General features: G+C 36.2%; 3 protein-coding genes across 3 annotated transcripts; all 3 read right to left on the reverse strand.

Annotated features, from left to right (window-relative positions):
* Positions 1–4,391: 4,391 nt before the first annotated feature.
* LOC139864395 (uncharacterized) lies at positions 4,392–4,988 on the reverse strand. Its single transcript, XM_071852973.1, has one exon. The coding sequence runs from the start codon at positions 4,986–4,988 to the stop codon at positions 4,392–4,394; it is 597 nt and encodes a 198-aa protein (XP_071709074.1).
* A 91-nt stretch (positions 4,989–5,079) lies between these two features.
* Positions 5,080–5,838, reverse strand: LOC139864396 (uncharacterized). The gene is made up of 2 exons (XM_071852974.1): positions 5,811–5,838; positions 5,080–5,696 (listed from the first exon to the last, which is right to left on the reverse strand). Exons 1-2 carry the CDS (start codon positions 5,836–5,838, stop codon positions 5,080–5,082), a joined length of 645 nt encoding a protein of 214 aa, XP_071709075.1.
* A 117-nt stretch (positions 5,839–5,955) lies between these two features.
* Positions 5,956–8,169, reverse strand: LOC139864397 (uncharacterized). The gene is made up of 2 exons (XM_071852975.1): positions 7,554–8,169; positions 5,956–7,430 (listed from the first exon to the last, which is right to left on the reverse strand). Exons 1-2 carry the CDS (start codon positions 8,167–8,169, stop codon positions 5,956–5,958), a joined length of 2,091 nt encoding a protein of 696 aa, XP_071709076.1.
* Positions 8,170–23,047: the final 14,878 nt, after the last annotated feature.

Below are 23,047 nucleotides of genomic sequence, written 5' to 3' on the forward strand. Positions count from 1 at the left end.
CACCAACATGATTCACTGAGAAAATATCAATAAAACTGAGTATTGATTACATTAGTGAAATACTCCGTAAAGATTATTAAATCTTTAATGTTTTAGAGATTATTCATTTCTAATTCAAGTAAAAAATCAAATGAGCTTAATATGATATTAACTCATCAAATCTGTATTACATCTGAAGAAAATATACATACATATATTTTCATAAAGACGGTAATAAAAATTCTTTTGTACAAAATATTACTTGTGAAATCTTTAACGGGTAGGTAATTCTCGGGAAATATATAAGTTCACAATTAATATGTTATACTGTACATTCTTCAACTTTGATTCAAAAATTATTAACTATGCTCACAGCGATATACAATCGTTTCCATACAAATTCAATTACATATTCTGATATTGACGGATCAGAATCCAAGTCAAGATTTAACGGGTGACATCATTCTTAGATCTCTACATCTTTCAAAGCTATACTTTGACTTCAAAAATGTGAAAGATCCTTTAGCATTGTTATTACTGAAAATAACCTTGCAATTTCTTTTCAAAGTATCCAGTATTATCAACCGTTCAACCGTTCAAAGTATCCAGTATTATCAACCGTTCACACGACAATTAAAACGGTGTAAAAGCGGCTCTGATTACCACTGATGGAAAATCGTGTGTACTTTTAAATTTAATAAACGCAGCGGAACGATAAAAATAAACATATTTTAATTTATTAATAAACATTTTTAATTAACATTAAAATAAACATCATTTATTTCATTATAAACTTTCACACGATTAATGGTTCACAACAAGATCCAATTACACCAATAATAATTGTCAAATAATAAATTCACAAAGTGGAGTTTAGATATACCTTCGCGAGCGATGCAAGAACGGTAGAAACAATTGTCCACGTCTAGATTGAAACATATATTCAAAGTATATGAATATCTCTATGGTTGATCCACACAACACTTCAAACAACACCAATCGAATGCTAGTCCGTGTATAACCCGAAAACAATATCGTATATTGTTTATAAAGAAAAACAAGACTGAAAAGAAAACTTCCTTTATTCTTTATGTTTGCGTAAGACCAAACAAAAGAAATTCAATTAAATAATCACCATGAATATTTAATAGAACAAAAGAAGAATGTATGCTTCTTCGAAGAGATCGATGCAAAATAAAACAATCTTCCTTTTTGGTATTGTGCCATGAATACACAAAAGAAAAAAACGTATGCCTTTTGTTGTTGTATCGGCTCACACCAACAACCAACCCTTTGATTAGTATTTGTTTTTAGGATTACCATGTCAAGAAAAAAAAAACTTTCGATTATATTTTTGTTTTTGTTGTAGCCGTCCCCAAAAACCAAAAACATATCAACTCTTTATTTAGTTATTTTGAATGACGGTGGAGCAAATCAAAACAACCCCCCTTTTTTTTTTTTTTTTTTTTTTTATGAGGCAAGGCTCACCATCCTTTTATTTTATCTATCTCCAAAAAAAAAAAAAAAAAAACCCATGTATTATTTAACAGTCCATCGATCCATTAAGTCTTTTATGTTTAATTAAATCGCATTTAATTAAACTATGGTTTTTCGAACTACTAGTTATAATTATATATCAACAATATATAATAATTGGTGTCTAAATGATAAAGTGTGTGACCCCATATGCCTGTATATAAGCGGTAGTATAGATTTGTGTTATGACGTGCACACTAAAATCAACAAGAACATTTAACAACTCTAGGACATAGCTAGCCCATATTATCATTGGTTTGAACTAAATACCGTTGGAACAGAGAAGCATCTCATTCAACGAAATGGGGTGCCGACAATGCATTTACTTTTGCTTTCAAGTATATTTAAGTCATCCACGGAGGACGAGTACAGGGTGGTTTTCTTGGTGGGAGTTTTTGTTTTGCTTCCTTATTTATGGTAGTGTGAATCTTGTGTACGTTGATTGTTCTTGGTTTATTTTTTGGTAAATAATTTAAATAATTTATTTATGTAGTTCGTGAATAACAAATTCAATGCAGTTCATTCATTAGAAAATCATCTGCCTTTCATCAAATTTTAAGAGTTAAGAACTTCAATTTTTAACCAAATATTGAGGGGGAAATTGACCAAAATACATTTACAACATAGGTTCGAACATGGTTCGAACACAACCATGTTCCAACGCTCCATTCCTAGATTTTAACCAATAATATGTAAGTAGCATCTAGTGACGGAACTTGAACTTTTTCATCAAGGGGGCGAGATCGATACAAACAACAATCTCAAATTATAAACGCAAAAAGTTTACTTTATATATTTATTTATGTGAAACATAACTATTAGTTAGCAAGTCAAAAGAAACCAAAACAACCAATTAAAAAATAATGTACAAAGATTACAGTTCAGCAGTTCAACTCGACGGCCTTTAATGTTTTTAAATTCATCAATTATAGCTTCAGAATCATATCTTTCGGGGTACCTGTTGAAGCTTTATAACGTTTACTTTTTTATTCTGTTGTTTCATCATCACTATTTTTCTTAGAAAAAAACAAGTAATCTTTATTGTATTTTTCATGATACTCGTGTAAATATACAGTCTTTTATCTTATTGTTAAATCTCAATTAAATATTATAAGCTAAACAAGTGAACAACCAAAAAGAAGAATTAAATGTCCTAGATTTATTTTTATTAAATACACATTCAAATTCAATGTAACGTAAGTATCATTAACTAGTAGTGTGTAATGCCCGTGCGTTGCACGTAGTAGGCAATGTCTCATTGTCAGGGTAATAAGCTTAGTTTGTAAGATCAAGCACTGAATAATGATTAACATGACAAAACATGACGGGGTGTTTTTGTTTTCATTTAGCTTCAAGGGAAGGCAACAATACGCAGTACCAACAAATAATAAGTATTGAATTGAGAGTGCAAAGTAGATATCAACTGTCATGTATCAACTGAATAAATTTATTGATAGTAAACGTGAAGGGAAATAGTTTTTTGTTGGCTTAGTACTATGGAGTAAAGAAAACCAGTGGTGTATGCGTGTTTGTGAATGGCATGTAGGGAGCATCAGTGGACGGTAAGGAAATGCAAAATAGACATTTTCAACTGGATTTGGCTATGGAGATCATGCGTATATTTACCCTGCAATGAACACGTGTAGGCTGTAATTAATGCTCAAATAACAAAAGTTTTTCTACGCTTGAGAATGTACGCCAATGATATATGTAAAATGGGGCAACTAATGACAACGAATTATTGATTCGTCGACACATGCCGGGAATTCTAAAACACTGCAAATGAATATCGGTTGTGAATAAGTAATAGGCACCTGATGTTGAATAATTTTCAAAGTTTGCACGTACATAAAAAGAGACAAAGTAGTCCATGCATTCCGGAAGGTAGTGGGATGAGACAGATTGCCTGCAAAGAAAGTCAGGGAACAATGTTATTGTTATAATGAGATTCGGGTAATTGGCGTTTATAGAAATATCTAAATTTACATAGAATGTGCAAGTGCTGGAAAAGTAGTCTCTTCTAAGGATCAGGCAGCCTGTACGTTTACCTTTTTTTTTTTTTTTTTTTTTTTTTGGCCTGACTGTAACTGGATGGGCGTATGTAAGTAGAGGTAGGCTACACGATATTTTATTTTTTTATTTTTATTTTTGACTTCCTTTAACTGGATGCGGCTATGTAGGAGATGCATAATTTAACCTGCAACGAAAACGGGTAGGTTGATATCAATGAACAGATAAGATTAATTTTTGTTTTTCAATTGACTATCCCTAAAAATTAATGTCATATGAGAATAAATAATAGACATTTGATGTTCAATAATTTCGAAACATTAGACGTATGTAGAATGGGATACACCATTCCATATCTGTGCTAACGCTGTGGCAGCCTGTACGATCCTTTTTTTTTTACTGTCTTTAACTGGATGCGGCTATGTAGAAAATGCATAAATTTAACCTGCAACGAACACAGGTACGCTGGTATGAATGAGCAGGTAACCCTTTTTTTGACAATTGACTATCCAGAAAAACTAATGTCAGGTGCGAATAATTATTAGGCATTTGATGATATTAGACTTACGGAAAAAGGAAGAACTCAATCCATCTAACCCACCAATCAGTGATTCGGGATGGATCACCTGCAAATAAAGTCAAGGGATACTGTTAATGGGATAATTAGAGGTGGGTAAGTGTCTTTCAAAGTGTTTAACTAAATTGACATAGCATGTATAAGCACTCGAAAGCTTTTCTGTTCTTAGAGTCAGATATAGTTGGCGTTGCCCTCTTTTTTTTTTTTTTTTTTTTTTTAACTGTGTTGCAGACAAAGAGGTGTAAACAGCATTAGTATAGCAGATGATATGATTGGTTTAGGCTGACCTTTAAATGTTTGGAGATATGTTGGCAAAAACTTCTTTGTACACCACATTTCGGGTGTGGTGTGGCAACGCTTCAGGGTTGCCATTGACTATGAGTATTTTGAGGCCATCTGGGTTGGTTACTCTTGAAAGAGCGACATATAGTTGACCGTGGCTGAAGACGGGTTTAGGCAAATAAACACCTACAAATTGGAGTGTTTGACCTTGGCTTTTGTTAATCGTCATTGCATAGCAGGGTTTTACGGGAAATTGTATCCATTGCATAATAAACGGCCATTTGGATTCGGTAGAGGTGAGGACTATCCTTGGTATAATAGCCATGGTTCCTATGTGTGAGCCGGTTATAACTCTAGCATATAGGATGAATTTCTGAAACTCAGTTATAATTAATCGGGTTCCATTACACAGACCAGCGCTTGGGTTTATGTTTTGTAAAAGCATAACCGGTTGCCCTATTTTTAGTTTGAGCTTGTGTGGAGGGACACCTGGGAAGTTCAACTTATTTAAGAATTCAACTGGATATGATTGATGCTGCTCTAATGCGTCAGTGGAACCTTTGCAAATTTCATCTGAGCTTTTATAGGGTTTTTTTTTCACCATTTAGCCGTTTAAAGATATGCTTGTTAATCTCAGTGACATCATCATTTCTTGGGGTTAAAATTGCGCGTTCACGCAAATAATCTTCGTCGGTTTATTTTAGGCCGAACTCCGGGAAAATAGCATCAACAATGGATTCAATTGGGCTAGGGGCCGGGGTTAGAAGGAACTCCTCTGGAATTTCAATCCATGCTAGTTCGTCTTCACCTTCTTTTGCATGCGCGGGTAGGTTACCATCTCCTATATCTAGGACCCATTTGTTGAACAATTGCTTGCGACTGTCAATCATGCCATCGCTGGTGTATTCATTCACTCTCATTATCCGTGATAGCGTATGAATTTGACAAAATTTCCATAGGTCAGATTGGTTGATGCAAGCGTGTACTACCTCTTGTCTTTTGCCTTTTGGTATCACGGGCAAAATCTGCCGAAAGTCTCCCCCAAGTAAAATAGGCATACCTCCAAAGAGTTTGCGTCTATTTTCTTCGGCTTTAGCGCCCAGAATATCTCGTAGTGTTTTGTCCAACGCTTCAAAAGCGTATCGCTGAGTCATTGGAGCTTCATCCCATATTATCAGTCTAGCCTCATGGAGTAGTGCCGCCAAATGTGTGTTTTGTTTTATACCGCATGTGCTATTTTCCAACAATTCAAGGGGGATCACAAATCTGCTATGTGCAGTCCTGCCACCTGGTAATAGCAAGGAAGCTGTTCCTGTATTTTAGAACTGTTAGGTTGTGGACGTTTGAAGTATGCAGCAGGTAATGCAAAGATATGTATAGGTAGTAAAAAATTAATATGGTAACTGAGTAGGTAGAGTATGAATACCTGATGAAGCAACGGCAAGTACAATCATTCGCTCTGACCTTAACTTGGTAAGGATGGTGTTGTATAAGAAAGTTTTCCCCGTGCCCCCTGGCCCGTAGACAAAAAACAGGCCACCTGCTTGTGCATTTACGGCTCCAATAACGCTTTAATATACTTTAAGCTGATCAGGGTTCAAAGAGCTGTAAAGGTTGTCATGGACGGTTTTTAACTCTTGTATGTTGTAGTTTAGCTCTTCTCGGATTAAACGGTTGTCTAGATGGCTTATCAGGGATGGATCTGGTTGGGGCAGGTCTGGAAAATCTGATAATGCTTTGCCGTTTTTGTTTAAAAGCATTTGTATTTCTGCCAAGAAATAATTTTGAATCTGTGCCTCCTTGAGAATCATATCTGGATACCCTAATTGTATTCGTTTTTTATGCAGGATGTCATCCGATAATGCTTCCCAGCTAATTTCCCATAGTTTGAGTGGTTGGCTAACATTACAAAAAAGTAACATCGTGACAAACAAATCACGAAGTTGAGCCCTTGACGCCCATAGTCTTGCCTCTGATATTGCTTCTGCCCATTCTTTGTCGTCGTTGATCAGCCCGTATGCGAAGTAAGTGTCTTTAAAGGTGTTGTGCACTGTGCCATCAAGTGTGCGAAGTTCCTCAAAAGAGCGGGGCCCTTTAACTACGTTTAACAGCATTATTAGATAGTACCTTTCTCCAGAGGCGGGGTGTGAATACACGATACGGCCTATACAACCCCGTTGTTTTCTTGGTTCCCATGTTTTTGTAGTCTGATTCCAAACATAATGTGTAGTTATCTTCGTGTATGTCAGTTTTCGTGCATTTGGGTCACGTTTGTTAAGCTCAAACCATTGGGTGAACATCGTTTCTTTGATACTTTCCCTATGTAGTAGTGCAGGGAGGCTCTCGGAATCGTGGAGTGTGATTGTGTGATGGTTTGGTAGATGATAGGATAACTTCAGCACTGATGGTTGTGAAAAGTGGATGTTGAATGAAAACATCCGCCAGACAGCCTCACATGGAGATACATAACGACAATCCAAGTAATTCTTGATTTCGTCTACCTCAATTATTGTTTCAACGGATGAGTCACCAGTTCGTGTGAGATTCTCCTGGATAACGATGGTTGCTCTGTCTGGCCCTTTGTTTAAGTATTTAAATAAGTACTTTATTGCCCTAGATCTGTTGCACCACTCGACATTTATATGGGCATTGTATTTGAGGAGTAGAAACCGATTGTAAGGGACGACAAAACTGTTGTCAAGTGCCACCTTTCCTTTATTGACTTTCATTCCATTGTTGCGGCGTCTATAGTTAGCGTATCCATCTTCGGCGATTGTTGTCTCCGCGTAATACGGTTTGGGGAAATGTTTTGAACACTTTCGATCAATTATGCAAGGTGCGTCCATGTTATTCCCACCACATGGTCCATGTAACATGTATTCAGTGACCACTTTATAGCCGGCTGGATCTTCTATTTGAGAAGGTATTTCCGCGGAAATGAGCTCATCAATATTGGATGGTGATTTACATTTATATTCATGTGTTAACCAGATGAGCATATGAACATGAGGTAAACCACGTTTTTGGAATTCGATGATGTATGTAGCTGTTGAAAAAATATTGAATTTATAATGTTAATATATAGGGAAATGTTAGGTTGAAAGGATACAATTAGCATACAACGCTAAAAGTAAGGGGAAAAAAATAATTAGGGGGGGATAAAAGGTACCTGCTTGGCATTTTCCAAATATATGTGCTTTCATTATATCGCGCATGAGTTCATCAAGCTTTTGTTTAAATAGCCTTGTGACGATATCGGGGCGGTCGGGCGCTTTTTGGCCCTCGATGTAGCAAAGCATGCCATCTATTTCTGGCCATCTAGGGTTGGAGGTGAAGGTGATGAACAAATCAGGGTTGTCATATTCCCGACATAAAGCCATAGCATCTTGATAGTTTTGGATCATATAACGTGGGCTACCTGTATGCGAAGATGGCAAAACTATTCTTTTTCCAATTGATGAAGCTCTCGTATCTCCTCGTGTAACAGCGTCACAAATGTTATTATATAGGTCGATACACAGGTCATTTTGGTGAGCGCGGACCCATTTTAATCTTTGTTCTTCGACTGCTGTAAAAGCATCCACTAAATATTGTTGGAATAACCGCCCGCCTCTAAGGAGGGTGGTGCCCTCATTTTCTCGTTGTTGAATCCTGTAGCAATAGAATTCTCTCATTGTTACATAACCCCGGTTAGTCTGCCTACTACCAGTATTATTATGGTATGGTATTTGTTCATGGTAACCAGTTTTGCCATATGGGAATAGCAAAGGATATTGCAATGCCATGTAGAGCATGTGAAGTTCAGATATTCTTTTTGGCTTGCTGTTTTTTTTTGCTAACAATGATATCCCGGGTCGAAGAACAGTGGCCTAAATCACCTGTTACCAAAGCAGCAACTTCAGCGACATTAGGTGTGTTATATTGGCGCGAGTTGGTATGGTTACCGATGAGTCGGAGTTGAAAGTCTGTTGTTGTGTTGTTGACGTACCAATCCCTGGCCATTCGAAATGCTTGAGCAACAGCGCTAAATTTCAATCAGCATATTAATGATGTTTGTTGTGAGTGTTTGGTCTGGAAGGTCTTTGGAATGAGGATCTAGGAAAGCTGACATGCGATTCCTGGATTCATTATCGGTGTCATAAAAGTATAGTTGTGCATATTTTGGTCGGCTGCCTTCTTGGGGTAATAAAGAACCCATTGTATGGTACGCCTGCCCACTGATTCGAAATGTGTACGGCCCTCTTCCACGGTTGATGGAGTGGTCAATTTTAGCACCAAATAATGTGAAGCAAAACATGCCATTGTAAATTCTGATTTGTTCCCTGAATTTTGCGGTTGTCGGGTCAGTGTAGTCTAGGAGTTTTTTCAACAACGGAGGAGGGTCTCTGAGGTGAGGTAATAGCACTTTACTATTTTGACAACAAAGTGAGAAGGTTGGTCTGTTTGTTTGCTTCTGCTTGTCACTCCTTTCTTGATACCACATTGTTGCATTGCAATTTGAATATTTGTGTGAGGGTGGACCTTGATCATGGTAAGCCACATGAGCACCTGAAAATTGCATACAATAATGTCAGAAGTATGTTGAAATGGTTTGTGTATAACATGGGTTAGGTAAAAATAGAAGGAAGGGACCTGATAAGCTTGATGCCCTTTTCATAAAGAGCTTTTTTTTCCCGGTAGGCTGGGCTGAACAACCTGGTGAAATGTGCACGTCGCTGTCAGTGACCAGTTGGTTAAAGCAGCGGAAACTAAATGTCTGGGAAAAATGTATACAGTAGTAGCATTGGGTAACATCAATTTGCCCCATGCCCCAGCCAAGGTGGCGTTAACTAACGAATAGCCGGGTTTAGTGAAACAGGAGTCAACATGAATAAGCATGTAATTAATTAAAAGCCACACGTAGATTTATACCTGCGGTGTCTGTCTGGCCTAGCTGCACTATAAAAGATGATGGACTGCTATTAATTGACAAAGGCTGATCAGAGGCTGTAGGGACTTGGGTATGGAGTAGGGTTTCCTTTTTTTTGGCCATCGAGACTCGTGGTGTAACAGGAGCTTGATTTGATCAGAAGCGTATGTGATTAAAGAAACATGTTAGCATTGAACTGGGTAAAAACAATACTACACCATGTATCTGTTTTTTTTTTTTTTTTTTTTTTTATTTAGGGTTTTTTTTTAAACAGGGTTCAATCTAACGGCCACTTACCCACGTGGAGTGTTGAGTTTAAGGCCGACCAAAGTCTGCAAGTGATCATTCAGTGGCCTCGTTACTGATTGAATAATGAGTGAATTATGGAGGAGGCTGGTCAGGGATACATAGGAGCCATTCGTACGTGGTAACCCTGTAGGATGTTAAATAATAAGTACCGAGTGACAATATGTTTTAGTGTACAGCAAATTTAACTTTACATTTACTGGCATACATGGTTGATCTCTATAGTTCTAGGAAGCTGAGCTACCTCAACGTTTACTATCATACCTGGTATCGCCCTTGTAGGGTCAGTAATTTGTAAGCCACAATATGACGAACGTTTTCCGTCTTGCATAACATTTGTTGTTGAATGAATTCTTACTGAGTTGTGAAATAAGTTGGATAGGGGAGAGTCTACATTCAAGGTAAAAAAAAATTTCTCAGTGTTAATCAAAGGTGGAAACCAGCATAGAAGGTTGCCTTGCCTGATACTCGAGACTTTTTATTCTTAATTGGCGGAATGAGGGTCGGTATAGAAGGTTGCCTTACCTAAGGACCGTGCTACGGAGCTTGCTAGACCAAAGTGTCCCCTGGTTGGCTGTGGCTTATCCTGATGAAACCATTGGGGATTTAACATCCTAGCATAAGTTCTACTGTATATTTTACCGTCTGCCAATCACAGGCATGATATTTAAAAAATGTCAGCATTTATTTAAGATGGTAAACCTAATCTATATTTTCCTCGGATATATGTGTATAATAATAAGCATGTGTAACCCAAGCAACAATGATGTATTGTAATTATATTTAGAAAAATGGAATGTTATTGCATTATTCCCGGTGTGTAGGGGTTCGGACTGAAATAGTTAAAGGAAAGTTAGAAAACAGTGTGTTACCTGGAAGGGTTCGAGTACCAGGATTTATGGGGTGGCATGGTCCAGCGTTGATGCTGTCAGGTTCTTCAAAATCTGTATCCCATTCGTTATTTAATTTAAGACCATAATATGAAAGTGTTTTCCCATCACGTGTTGTTGATGTTGAGGTGTACACTGATATGGGGCCATTTAGGAAATCTGCGAAATGCAGGTAATTGAAGTGGTTTGCAAATTACGGGGGGCAATAGCATAACTTGTCAGTAAGTGTTTACTATTTTAAAACCGGGGTAATTACCTGCTGAATTTGGGGTGCTCTTGATGGGGCGGTTGTTAACACCCATCTTCTGCACGGTTACTATTCCTGGCAGAGTTAAACGACATTTAGGAAACGATTGATGCTAATATGAGAAGAGGAATAAATTTATTAATAAATATAACGAATATCTACGTTACACATATATATTAACCTAAGGTTTACTACTATGTATTACTTTATTTCTTTTCAATATAAAAATAACCAAAAAAGTGCAAGTTGTTTGATCTGTAATTTAAAACAACCACTTTGATATGTTACCCAGCCAATTTATTTATGTCTACAAAAAGATGAAAGCTGGAAATTTAAATACATACCATGCTATATATATGTATATATATATGTGTATATATGTATATATATATATATATATATATATATATATATATATATATACAGGTCCCTATATATACAGCTATATAAAATTGGGGATGTATAAGAGCTGTGGTAACCACCACTGCTGCTATAATTTTCAGTAAACGGTCCGTAACCGCAGGTGCGCGAAACAGAAACAGAATCATCAATTCGAAACTGGGGTAATTACCTGATGAAGCTGGCGTGTTCTTCATGGGGCGGTTGCTAGCACGCATTTTCTGCACGCTTACTGTTCGTGGCAGGTTAAACACATATATATACATATAAACACATATATACATATATACACATATACACATATATACACACACACACATATACACATATATATATATACATCTACATGCAAAAATGTGTATTTATATATATATATATATATATATATATATATATATATATATATATATATATATATATATATATATATATATATATATATATATATATATATATATATATATATATACAGGTCCCTATATATATAGCTATATAAATATATGAATAGGCTACAGCCATCCAAAGGAATTTTAGGGTAATGGGTAATCGGAACTTGTAGGTTCAAGCAGCGGTTGCAAGTTCCAACAACAGTAAGGGGCATAGCATTTAATCAAATGGGAGGATGTCTTATTGAGCGGAACCCTAAAAGGAGCCGCAAAGTGGCAAGGATTGCGAACCAGCGGAAACCACTGCACATTGGCAGGTGCACACTGGTGGGAGCACCTCAAGGGAACATATATCAGAACAGTAAAAGAAGCAGGAATGGCCACCGCTGTTAATTCAAGCTCTCTCAACAGTATGTATTAGGAAAAAATAGATTGTGTTTTTAACCACCTGACCCGTTAAAGACAAAAACATATACATAATTAACAGTTCATGTGAACTCAAACTGGTATAACACATAAAGCATTCCATAAGTTACACAAATCCTAGCAAAAATCTAACTATGTTGAAAGAGTAGTTATACATACCTTTGCAGCATTTTGTGAAGGCCACAATTAGGTCAGTTCTGTTTACGGGAGTGGCAAAACATGCGGCGCGGGTAATATAAGATTGGTGGAGGGAAATGTATGTACCTGGTTCATTGCAGAGTGTGTCATTTATTCACAGGCCACAAAATGTATGTGTTTTCCCGTTACTTGTAGTCGTTGTTGATGAGCAAATTGATATAGAACCATTTAGGAAATCCGAGAGCTGCATGCCCATGGAACTATCTGCCAATTATAGGGGTCAAACAGTTTTCTATGTATTACAAATGAGAGGGTTACAGGTCAAAGAAAATATATAATACCGGTGGAAATGTTGGCAGAGGTACCAGGAGGTCTAGAGGAAGACATGTGAGATGAATGAGGCCCATGATGTCCAAACTATATTTATAGGCACCCTAAAGGTAATAGGGTTGAGGGACTCTTCATATGCCTTGGGCTTTTAGGCTGCACAACCAATTAAATATTAGAGGGGTTTCTCAATAGCTGAGGTTTTGGAATATTAAAAGTTATATATATGTATATATATATATATATATGTATATACATACAACATGAAAATGTTACACACAACAGGACTAGGAAATATTAAATTTTTAACTGACTGTATTACCTAATCAAAACATACCTGCCAAAGTTTGAGCTTTTGATAGTCACTTCATAAATGAAACTGAAATTGAATTTACCAACAACCACGATAATTGTTTTCATGTGTGGACGTTAAATCTATATAAATATATATTGTAGTGACCCGAACTTTTCCATGTTTATATATATATTAAATGAAATTGTTATTTACATGATTAAGTGTTTCCAACATGTTAAGCAATCAAACTTGTTAAGACTTGATTAATTGAAATAGGTTTCATATAGACAATTGACCACCCAAGTTGACCGGTGATTCACGAACGTTAAAACTTGTAAAAACTATACGATGACATATATATGGTTATATATATAGTTAACATGATTTTATTATAAGTATGTATCTCATTAGGTATTTTAACAATGAGTTATATACATAAAAATGAGACTATTAATTTAAGAAACTCGAAAACGATATATATAACGATTATCGTTATAACAACGTCTTACTAGGTACATATGAATCATATTAAGATATTGATACACTTGGTTAATTATGTTAAATGATAATTAAATATATTATTAAGTGTATTAACAATGAAATACATATGTAAAAATAAGACTACTAACTTAATGATTTCGAAACGAGACATATATGTAACGATTATCGTTGTAATGACATTTAACTGTATATATATCATACTAAGATATATTATATATCATAATATCATGATAATATAACTATTTAACATCTCATTTGTTATAATAAACAATGGGTTAACAACATTCAACAAGATCGTTAACCTAAAGGTTTCAAAACAACATTTACATGTAACGACTAACGATGACTTAACGACTCAGTTAAAATGTATATACATGTAGTGTTTTAATATGTATTCATACACTTTTGAAAGATTTCAAGACACTTATCAAAATACTTCTACTTAACAAAAATGCTTACAATTACATCCTCGTTCAGTTTCATCAACAATTATACTCGTATGCACCCGTATTCGTACTCGTACAATACACAGCTTTTAGATGTATGTACTATTGGTATATACACTCCAATGATCAGCTCTTAGCAGCCTATGTGAGTCACCTAACACATGTGGAAACCATCATTTGGCAACTAGCATGAAATATCTCATAAAATTACAAAAATATGAGTAATCATTCATGACTTATTTACATGAAAATAAAATTACATATCCTTTATATCTAATCCATACACCAATGACCAAAAACACCTACAAACACTTTCATTCTTCAATTTTCTTCATCTAATTGATCTCTCTCAAGTTCTATCTTCAAGTTCTAAGTGTTCTTCATAAATTTCAAAAGTTCTAGTTTCATAAAATCAAGAATACTTCCAAGATTGCAAGTTTACTTCCAAGTTTTCTAAATCCATTCCAAGTAATCATCCAAGATCAAGAAACCTTTGTTACTTACAGTAGGTTATCTTTCTAATACAAGATAATAATCATATTCAAACTTTAATTCAATTTCTATAACTATAACAATCTTATTTCGAGTGGAAATCTTACTTGAAATTGTTTTCGTGTCATGATTCTGCTTCAAGAACTTTCAAGCCATCCAAGGATCCTTTGAAGCTAGATCTATTTTTCTCATTTCCAGTAGGTTTATCCAAGGAACTTGAGGTAGTAATTATGTTCATAACATCATTCGATTCATACATATAAAGCTATCTTATTCGAAGGTTTAAACTTGTAATCACTAGAACATAATTTAGTTAATTCTAAACTTGTTCGCAAATAAAAGTTAATCCTTCTAACTTGACTTTTAAAATCAACTAAACACATGTTCTATATCTATATGATATGCTAACTTAATGATTTAAAACCTGGAAACACGAAAAACGCCGTAAAATCGGATTTACGCCGTCGTAGTAACACCGCGGGCTGTTTTGGGTCAGTTAATTAAAAACTATGATAAACTTTGATTTAAATGTTGTTATTCTGGAAAAATGATTTTTATTATGAACATGAAACTATATCCAAAAATTATGGTTAAACTCAAAGTGGAAGTATGTTTTCTAAAATGGTCATCTAGACGTCGTTCTTTCGACTGAAATGACTACCTTTACAAAAACGACTTGTAACTTATTTTTCCGACTATAAACCTATACTTTTTCTATTTATATTCATAAAATAGAGTTCAATATGAAACCATAGCAATTTGATTCACTCAAAACGGATTTAAAATGAAGAAGTTATGGGTAAAACAAGATTGGATAATTTTTCTCATTTTAGCTACGTGAAAATTGGTAACAAATCTATTCCAACCATAACTTAATCAACTTGTATTGTATATTATGTAATCTTGAGATACCATAGACACGTATACAATGTTTCGACCTATCATGTCGACACATCTATATATATTTTGGAACAACCATAGACACTCTATATGTGAATGTTGGAGTTAGCTATACAGGGTTGAGGTTGATTCCAAAATATATATAGTTTGAGTTGTGATCAATACTGAGATACGTATACACTGGGTCGTGGATTGATTCAAGATAATATTTATCGATTTATTTCTGTACATCTAACTGTGGACAACTAGTTGTAGGTTACTAACGAGGACAACTGACTTAATAAACTTAAAACATCAAAATATATTAAAAGTGTTGTAAATATATTTTGAACATACTTTGATATATATGTATATATTGTTATAGGTTCGTGAATCAACCAGTGGTCAAGTCTTACTTCCCGACGAAGTAAAAATCTGTGAAAGTGAGTTATAGTCCCACTTTTAAAATCTAATGTTTTTGGAATGAAAATACATGCAGGTTTTATAAATGATTTACAAAATAGACATAAGTACGTGAAACTACATTCTATGGTTGAATTATCGAAATTGAATATGCCCCTTTTTATTAAGTCTGGTAATCTAAGAATTAGGGAACAGACACCCTAATTGACGCGAATCCTAAAGATAGATCTATTGGGCCTAACAAACCCCATCCAAAGTACCGGATGCTTTAGTACTTCGAAATTTATATCATATCCGAAGGGTGTCCCGGAATGATGGGGATATTCTTATATATGCATCTTGTTAATGTCGGTTACCAGGTGTTCACCATATGAATGAATTTTATCTCTATGTATGGGATGTGTATTGAAATATGAAATCTTGTTGTCTATTGTTACGATTTGATATATATAGGTTAAACCTATAACTCACCAACATTTTTGCTGACGTTTAAAGCATGTTTATTCTCAGGTGAATACTAAGAGCTTCCGCTATTGCATACTAAAATAAGGACAAGATTTGGAGTCCATATTTGTATGATATTGTGTAAAAACTGCATTCAAGAAACTGATTTCGATGTAACATATTTGTATTGTAAACCATTATGTAATGGTCGTGTGTAAACAGGATATTTTAGATTATCATTATTTGATAATCTACGTAAAGCTTTTTAAACCTTTATTTATGAAATAAAGGTTATGGTTTGTTTTAAAATGAATGCAGTCTTTGAAAAACGTCTCATATAGAGGTCAAAACCTCGCAACGAAATCAATTAATATGGAACGTTTTTAATCAATAAGAACGGAACATTTCAGTTGGTATCCGAGCGTTGGTCTTAGAGAACCAGAAAATTTGCATTAGTGTGTCTTATCGAGTTTGTTAGGATGCATTAGTGAGTCTGGACTTCGACCGTGTTTTCTTTAAAAATGATTGCTTAACATTTTTTGTTGGAAACTATATATTATTAACATGTATATATTATGTGATATATTAATCTCTTAACATGTTTGATATTGTGTGATAGATGTCTACCTCTAGCACAAATCCCATTGACTCACCTAATAATAACGAAGAGTCGAATATATATTGGACTGATTCACAAGTTCCCGAAGAAGAACCGGAAGAAGAATCAGAACCGGAAGAAGAATCAGAACCGGAAGAGGAGGAACTGGAGGAGGAAATAGAACCGGTGGGGGAAATAATAAAACGGTTAAGTAAAAGAAAATCCTCAACCAACCGACCAAGGTTAATTATTGTCAATGGTGTTTCCGCCAAGGAAGTAAAATATTGGGAGGATTACCAATTCTCCGATGAATCGGATTTCGACGAGAATTCCGATGATGTTATAGAAATTACCCCAACTGAATTTAATAAGGCAAAAGAAAATAATAAGGGAAAGGGCATAAAAATAGAGAAATCTAATTCCAGCCCCGATGAACTTTATATGTATCGTCAACCCCCGAAGCCCTTAAGTTGTAACAATGACCCGGGAACCTCTAAACCACCAGGTTTTTCTAAACCGTTGTGGAAAACGACAGCTCGTATTAGGGGAACATCATATATCCCTAGAAACTTGGCAAAACGAACCAAAACCGAAGATAAAGAAACGAGCGAGTCGGAATAAGATAGTTGTATTCGTGTGGTGTAATATATGTAATATAGTGTGCTTATGCTTTATGATATATGTAAAAATTGCTTGTATTAATAAGTATTTTTTTTTATGAATCTAACTCTTGTCTATTTTACAGTATAAAAACACAAAATGGATAGACAACCCAATATTTTAAGAGACCTACCCGGAGACATGATTGATGAAATCTTGTCTAGAGTCGGTCAGAATTCTTCGGCACAACTATTTACGACGAAATCAGTTTGTAAGACATTCGAAGAACGTTCCAAGAATGTCTTGGTTTATAAGAGACTTTCGTTTGAAAGATGGGGGATATCACATTGGGAAACCCATAAGTTACGATGTCTTTACTTTGACGCATATATTGCGGGGAACCCAAATGCTATTTTACGCAACAGGTTAAGAAATTATTTTCACTCAATGTATCCGAATATAGGACTTCATGATTTAGAAAAAGCGGCTAACATGCAACATAAAGAAGCATGCTATGCTTACGGGTTAGTAATGTTCGCTTCTCACCAAAGTGAGAAAAAGAACATCGGGCTACAGCTATTAAACAAAATGTTCCCACAAGTGACGGAGTCGGTAATTGGTGTAAGAAATGAGGTTTTTAGGTTATTACGAGACTGTTGGTCATTACGTAACCCTCGTCCCTTTGACGACGTTACAACACGCTGTCTTATCAACGGCCATAACGGTTATGTTCCACAAGACCAAGGATGGGAAGTAGTCCTAGTAAAACCAGAATGCATGACTTATTTCTGGACGTATGAATTACGTGTATTTATTGCCTTTGTTGAACGACTTGTGTACTAGCTAGAATTATCTTCACAACTATCTTGTATCAAAGTTATTGTGTGCTATATTTCATGCTTTATGTAAAATAAGCGGTATTGTAAGTTTGTAAAATATTGTATAAAAGTTTGAACGCGAAATATTATTATAATCAGTTTTTCATATAGAATTGTAGTAGTTGAATTGTATATTAGCTACTAAGTATGAACTTAACGGGTAGGTACTACCCGAATTTAAACTTATAAAACGCTAATATGAAGAAAAAGCTTTTATAAATGAGTTCATATTATGCTACGAAATACTATTAACTACTCTTAATATTCTGTATGATTAACTTGTTCCATTTGAATATTTTGAAGGAAATGGCACCGACTACTCGACACACCGTGAATATGAATGAAGAGGAATTCCGTACTTTTCTAGCTTCAAACATAGCCGCAGTACAGGCTGCGCTACATACCAACAATAACCTTGGATCTAGCAGTACAGGAAATCGTGTAGGATGCACCTACAAAGAATTCACTGCCTGCAAACCTTTGGAATTTGATGGAACCGAAGGACCGATCGGATTGAAACGGTGGACCGAGAAGGTAGAATCGGTGTTTGCCATAAGTAAGTGTACTGAAGAGGACAAAGTGAAGTACGCTACGCATACCTTCACAGGTTCTGCGTTAACATGGTGGAATACCTATCTAGAGCAAGTGGGACAAGATGATGCGTACGCACTACCGTGGTCAGCATTCAAGCACTTGATGAACGAGAAGTACCATCCCAGAACCGAGGTCAATAAGCTCAAGACAGAACTTAGAGGGTTACGAACCCAAGGATTTGATATTACCACGTACGAAAGACGATTCACAGAATTGTGCCTATTATGTCCGGGAGCGTTCGAAGATGAGGAAGAAAAGATCGACACGTTTGTGAAAGGATTACCGGAAAGAATCCAAGAAGATATAAGTTCACACGAGCCCGCCTCCATACAACAGGCATGTAGAATGGCTCATAAACTAGTGAACCAGATTGAGGAAAGAATTAAAGAACAGACGGCTGAAGAGGCCAATGTGAAGCAAGTCAAAAGAAAGTGGGAGGAAAACGGTGATAAGAATCACCAATACAACAACAACAGCAATTACAATAATAATCGCAACAATTATCCCAACAATCGCAACATCAATCACAACTACAACAAACGGCCCAACAACAACAACAACAACAACAACAACAGCAACTACAACAATCGTCCCAACAACAATAACAACCGCAACAACAACAACAACAATCAGAAGCAGCTATGCCAAAGGTGTGAAAAGTATCACTCGGGGTTCTGCACCAAATTTTGCAACAAGTGTAAAAGAAATGGTCATAGCGCGGCGAAGTGTGAGGTCTACGGACCAGGGGTTAACAGAACGAAAGGAACAAATGGTGTCGGAACGAGTAATGGTGGTGCAAGTAGTGTCAGAGCAAGTTATGCCAATGTAGTTTGTTATAAATGTGGAAAACCGGGCCACATTATTAGAAATTTCCCGAACCAGGAGAACACGAATGGACAAGGCCGCGGAAGAGTTTTCAATATTAATGCGGCAGAGGCACAGGAAGACCCGGAGCTTGTTACGGGTACGTTTCTTATTGACAATAAATCTGCTTACATTTTATTTGATTGGGGTGCAGATAGAAGCTATATGAGTAGAGATTTTTGTGCTAAATTAAGTTGTCCATTGACGCCGTTGGATAGTAAATTTTTACTCGAATTAGCAAACGGTAAATTAATTTCAGCAGATAATATATGCCGGAATCGAGAAATTAAACTGGGTAGCGAAATATTTAAGATTGATTTGATACCAGTAGAGTTAGGGAGTTTTGATGTAATAGTTGGCATGGACTGGCTAAAGAAGGTGAAAGCAGAGATCGTATGTTATAAAAATGCAATTCGCATTGTACGAGAAGAAGGAGAACCCTTAATGGTGTACGGAGAAAAGGGCAACATGAAGCTACATCTTATTAGTAATTTGAAGGCACAAAAACTAATAAGAAAAGGTTGCTATGCTGTTCTAGCACACGTCAAGAAAGTACAAACTGAAGAAAAGAGCATCAATGATGTTCCCGTCGCAAAAGAATTTCCCGATGTATTTCCGAAAGAATTACCGGGACTACCTCCACATCGATCTGTTGAATTTTAAATAGATCTTGTACCAGGAGCTGCACCAATAGCTCGTGCTCCTTATAGACTCGCACCCAGCGAGATGAAAGAACTGCAAAGCCAACTGCAAGAACTATTAGAACGTGGTTTCATTCGACCAAGCACATCACCATGGGGAGCTCCTGTTTTTTTTGTCAAGAAGAAGGATGGTACATTTAGGTTGTGTATTGACTACAGAGAGTTGAACAAACTTACCACCAAAAACCGTTATCCACTGCCGAGAATTGACGACTTATTTGATCAACTACAAGGCTCGTCGGTTTATTCGAAGATCGATTTACGTTCTGGATATCATCAAATGCGAGTAAAGGAGGATGATATTCCAAAAACTGCTTTTAGGACGCATTATGGTCATTACGAATTTATGGTTATGCCGTTTGGATTGACTAACGCACCAGCTGTGTTCATGGACCTTATGAACCGAGTGTGTGGGCCATATCTTAACAAGTTTGTCATTGTTTTCATCGATGACATACTTATTTACTCAAAGAATGATCAAGAGCACGAAGAACATTTGAGAAAAGTGCTAGAAGTATTGAGGAAAGAAAAACTGTACGCTAAGTTTTCAAAGTGTGCATTTTGGTTGGAAGAAGTTCAATTCCTCGGTCACATAGTGAACAAAGAAGGTATCCAGGTGGACCCGGCAAAGATCGAAACTGTTGAAAAGTGGGAAACCCCAAAAACTCCGAAGCATATACGTCAATTTTTAGGATTGGCTGGTTACTACAGAAGATTCATCCAAGATTTCTCCAAAATAGCAAAACCCTTGACTGCATTAACGCATAAAGGGAAGAAATTTGAATGGAAGGATGAACAAGAGAAGGCGTTTCAATTATTGAAGAAAAAGCTAACTACAGCACCTATATTGTCATTGCCTGAAGGGAATGATGATTTTGTGATTTATTGTGACGCATCAAAGCAAGGTCTCGGTTGTGTATTAATGCAACGGACGAAGGTGATTGCTTATGCGTCTAGACAATTGAAGATTCACGAGCAAAATTATACGACGCATGATTTGGAATTAGGCGCTGTTGTTTTTGCATTAAAGACTTGGAGGCACTACTTATATGGGGTCAAAAGTATTATATATACCGACCACAAAAATCTTCAACACATATTTAATCAGAAACAACTGAATATGAGGCAGCGTAGGTGGATTGAATTGTTGAATGATTATGACTTTGAGATTCGTTACCACCCGGGGAAGGCAAATGTGGTAGCCGACGCCTTGAGCAGAAAGGACAGAGAACCCATTAGAGTAAAATCTATGAATATAATGATTCACACTAACCTTACTACTCAAATAAAGGAGGCGCAACAAGGAGTTTTAAAAGAGGGAAATTTAAAGGATGAAATACCCAAAGGATCGGAGAAGCATCTTAATATTCGGGAAGACGGAACCCGGTATAGGGCTGAAAGAATTTGAGTACCAAAATTTGGAGATATGAGAGAAATGGTACTTAGAGAAGCTCATAAAACCAGATACTCAATACATCCTGGAACGGGGAAGATGTACAAGGATCTTAAGAAACATTTTTGATGGCCAGGTATGAAAGCCGATATTGCTAAATATGTAGGAGAATGTTTGACGTGTTCTAAGGTCAAAGCTGAACATCATAAACCATCAGGTCTACTACAACAACCTGAAATCCCGGAATGGAAATGGGAAAAAATTACCATGGATTTCATTACTAAATTGCCAAGGACTGCAAGTGGTTATGATACTATTTGGGTAATAGTTGATCGTCTCACCAAGTCAGCACACTTTCTGCCAATAAGAGAAGATGACAAGTTGGAGAAGTTAGCACGACTGTATTTGAAGGAAGTCATCTCCAGAAATGGAATACCAATCTCTATTATCTCTGATAGGGATGGCAGATTTATTTCAAGATTCTGGCAGACATTACAGCAAGCATTGGGAACTCGTCTAGACATGAGTACTGCCTATCATCCACAAACTGATGGGCAGAGTGAAAGGACGATACAAACGCTTGAAGACATGCTACGAGCTTGTGTTATTGATTTCGAAAACAGTTGGGATCGACATCTACCGTTAGCAGAATTTTCCTACAACAACAGCTACCATTCAAGCATTGAGATGGTGCCATTTGGAGCACTTTATGGTAGAAAGTGCAGGTCTCCGATTTGTTGGAGTGAAGCGGGGGATAAACAGATTACGGGTCCGGAGATAATACAAGAAACTACCAAGAAAATCATCCAAATTCAACAAAGATTGAAAACCGCCCAGAGTCGACAAAAGAGCTACGCGGACAGTAAAAGAAAAGATATAGAGTTTGAAATTAGAGAAATGGTCATGCTTAAGGTTTCACCTTGGAAAGGCGTTGTTCGATTTGGTAAACGGGGGAAACTAAATCCAAGGTACATTGGACCATTCAAGATTATAGATCGTGTCGGACCAGTAGCTTACCAACTGGAGCTACCTCAACAACTCGCGGCTGTATATAACACTTTCCACGTCTCAAATTTGAAGAAATGTTTTGCTAAAGAAGATCTCACTATTCTGTTGGACAAAATCCAAATCAATGAAAAACTTCAATTCATTGAAGAACCCGTCGAAATAATGGATCGTGAGGTTAAGAGACTTAAACAAAACAAGATACCGATTGTTAAGGTTAGATGGAATGCTCGTAGAGGACCCGAGTTCACCTGGGAGCGTAAAGATCAGATGAAGAAGAAATACCCGCATTTATTTCCAGAAGATACGTCAACACCTCCAACTGCTTAAAATTTCGGGACGAAATTTATTTAACGGGTAGGTACTGTAGTGACCCGAACTTTTCCATGTTTATATATATATATTAAATGAAATTGTTATTTACATGATTAAGTGTTTCCAACATGTTAAGCAATCAAACTTGTTAAGACTTGATTAATTGAAATAGGTTTCATATAGACAATTGACCACCCAAGTTGACCG

This window comes from Rutidosis leptorrhynchoides, chromosome 8 (assembly GCF_046630445.1).
Source record: "Rutidosis leptorrhynchoides isolate AG116_Rl617_1_P2 chromosome 8, CSIRO_AGI_Rlap_v1, whole genome shotgun sequence".
NCBI classification, from domain to species: Eukaryota; Viridiplantae; Streptophyta; class Magnoliopsida; order Asterales; family Asteraceae; genus Rutidosis; species Rutidosis leptorrhynchoides.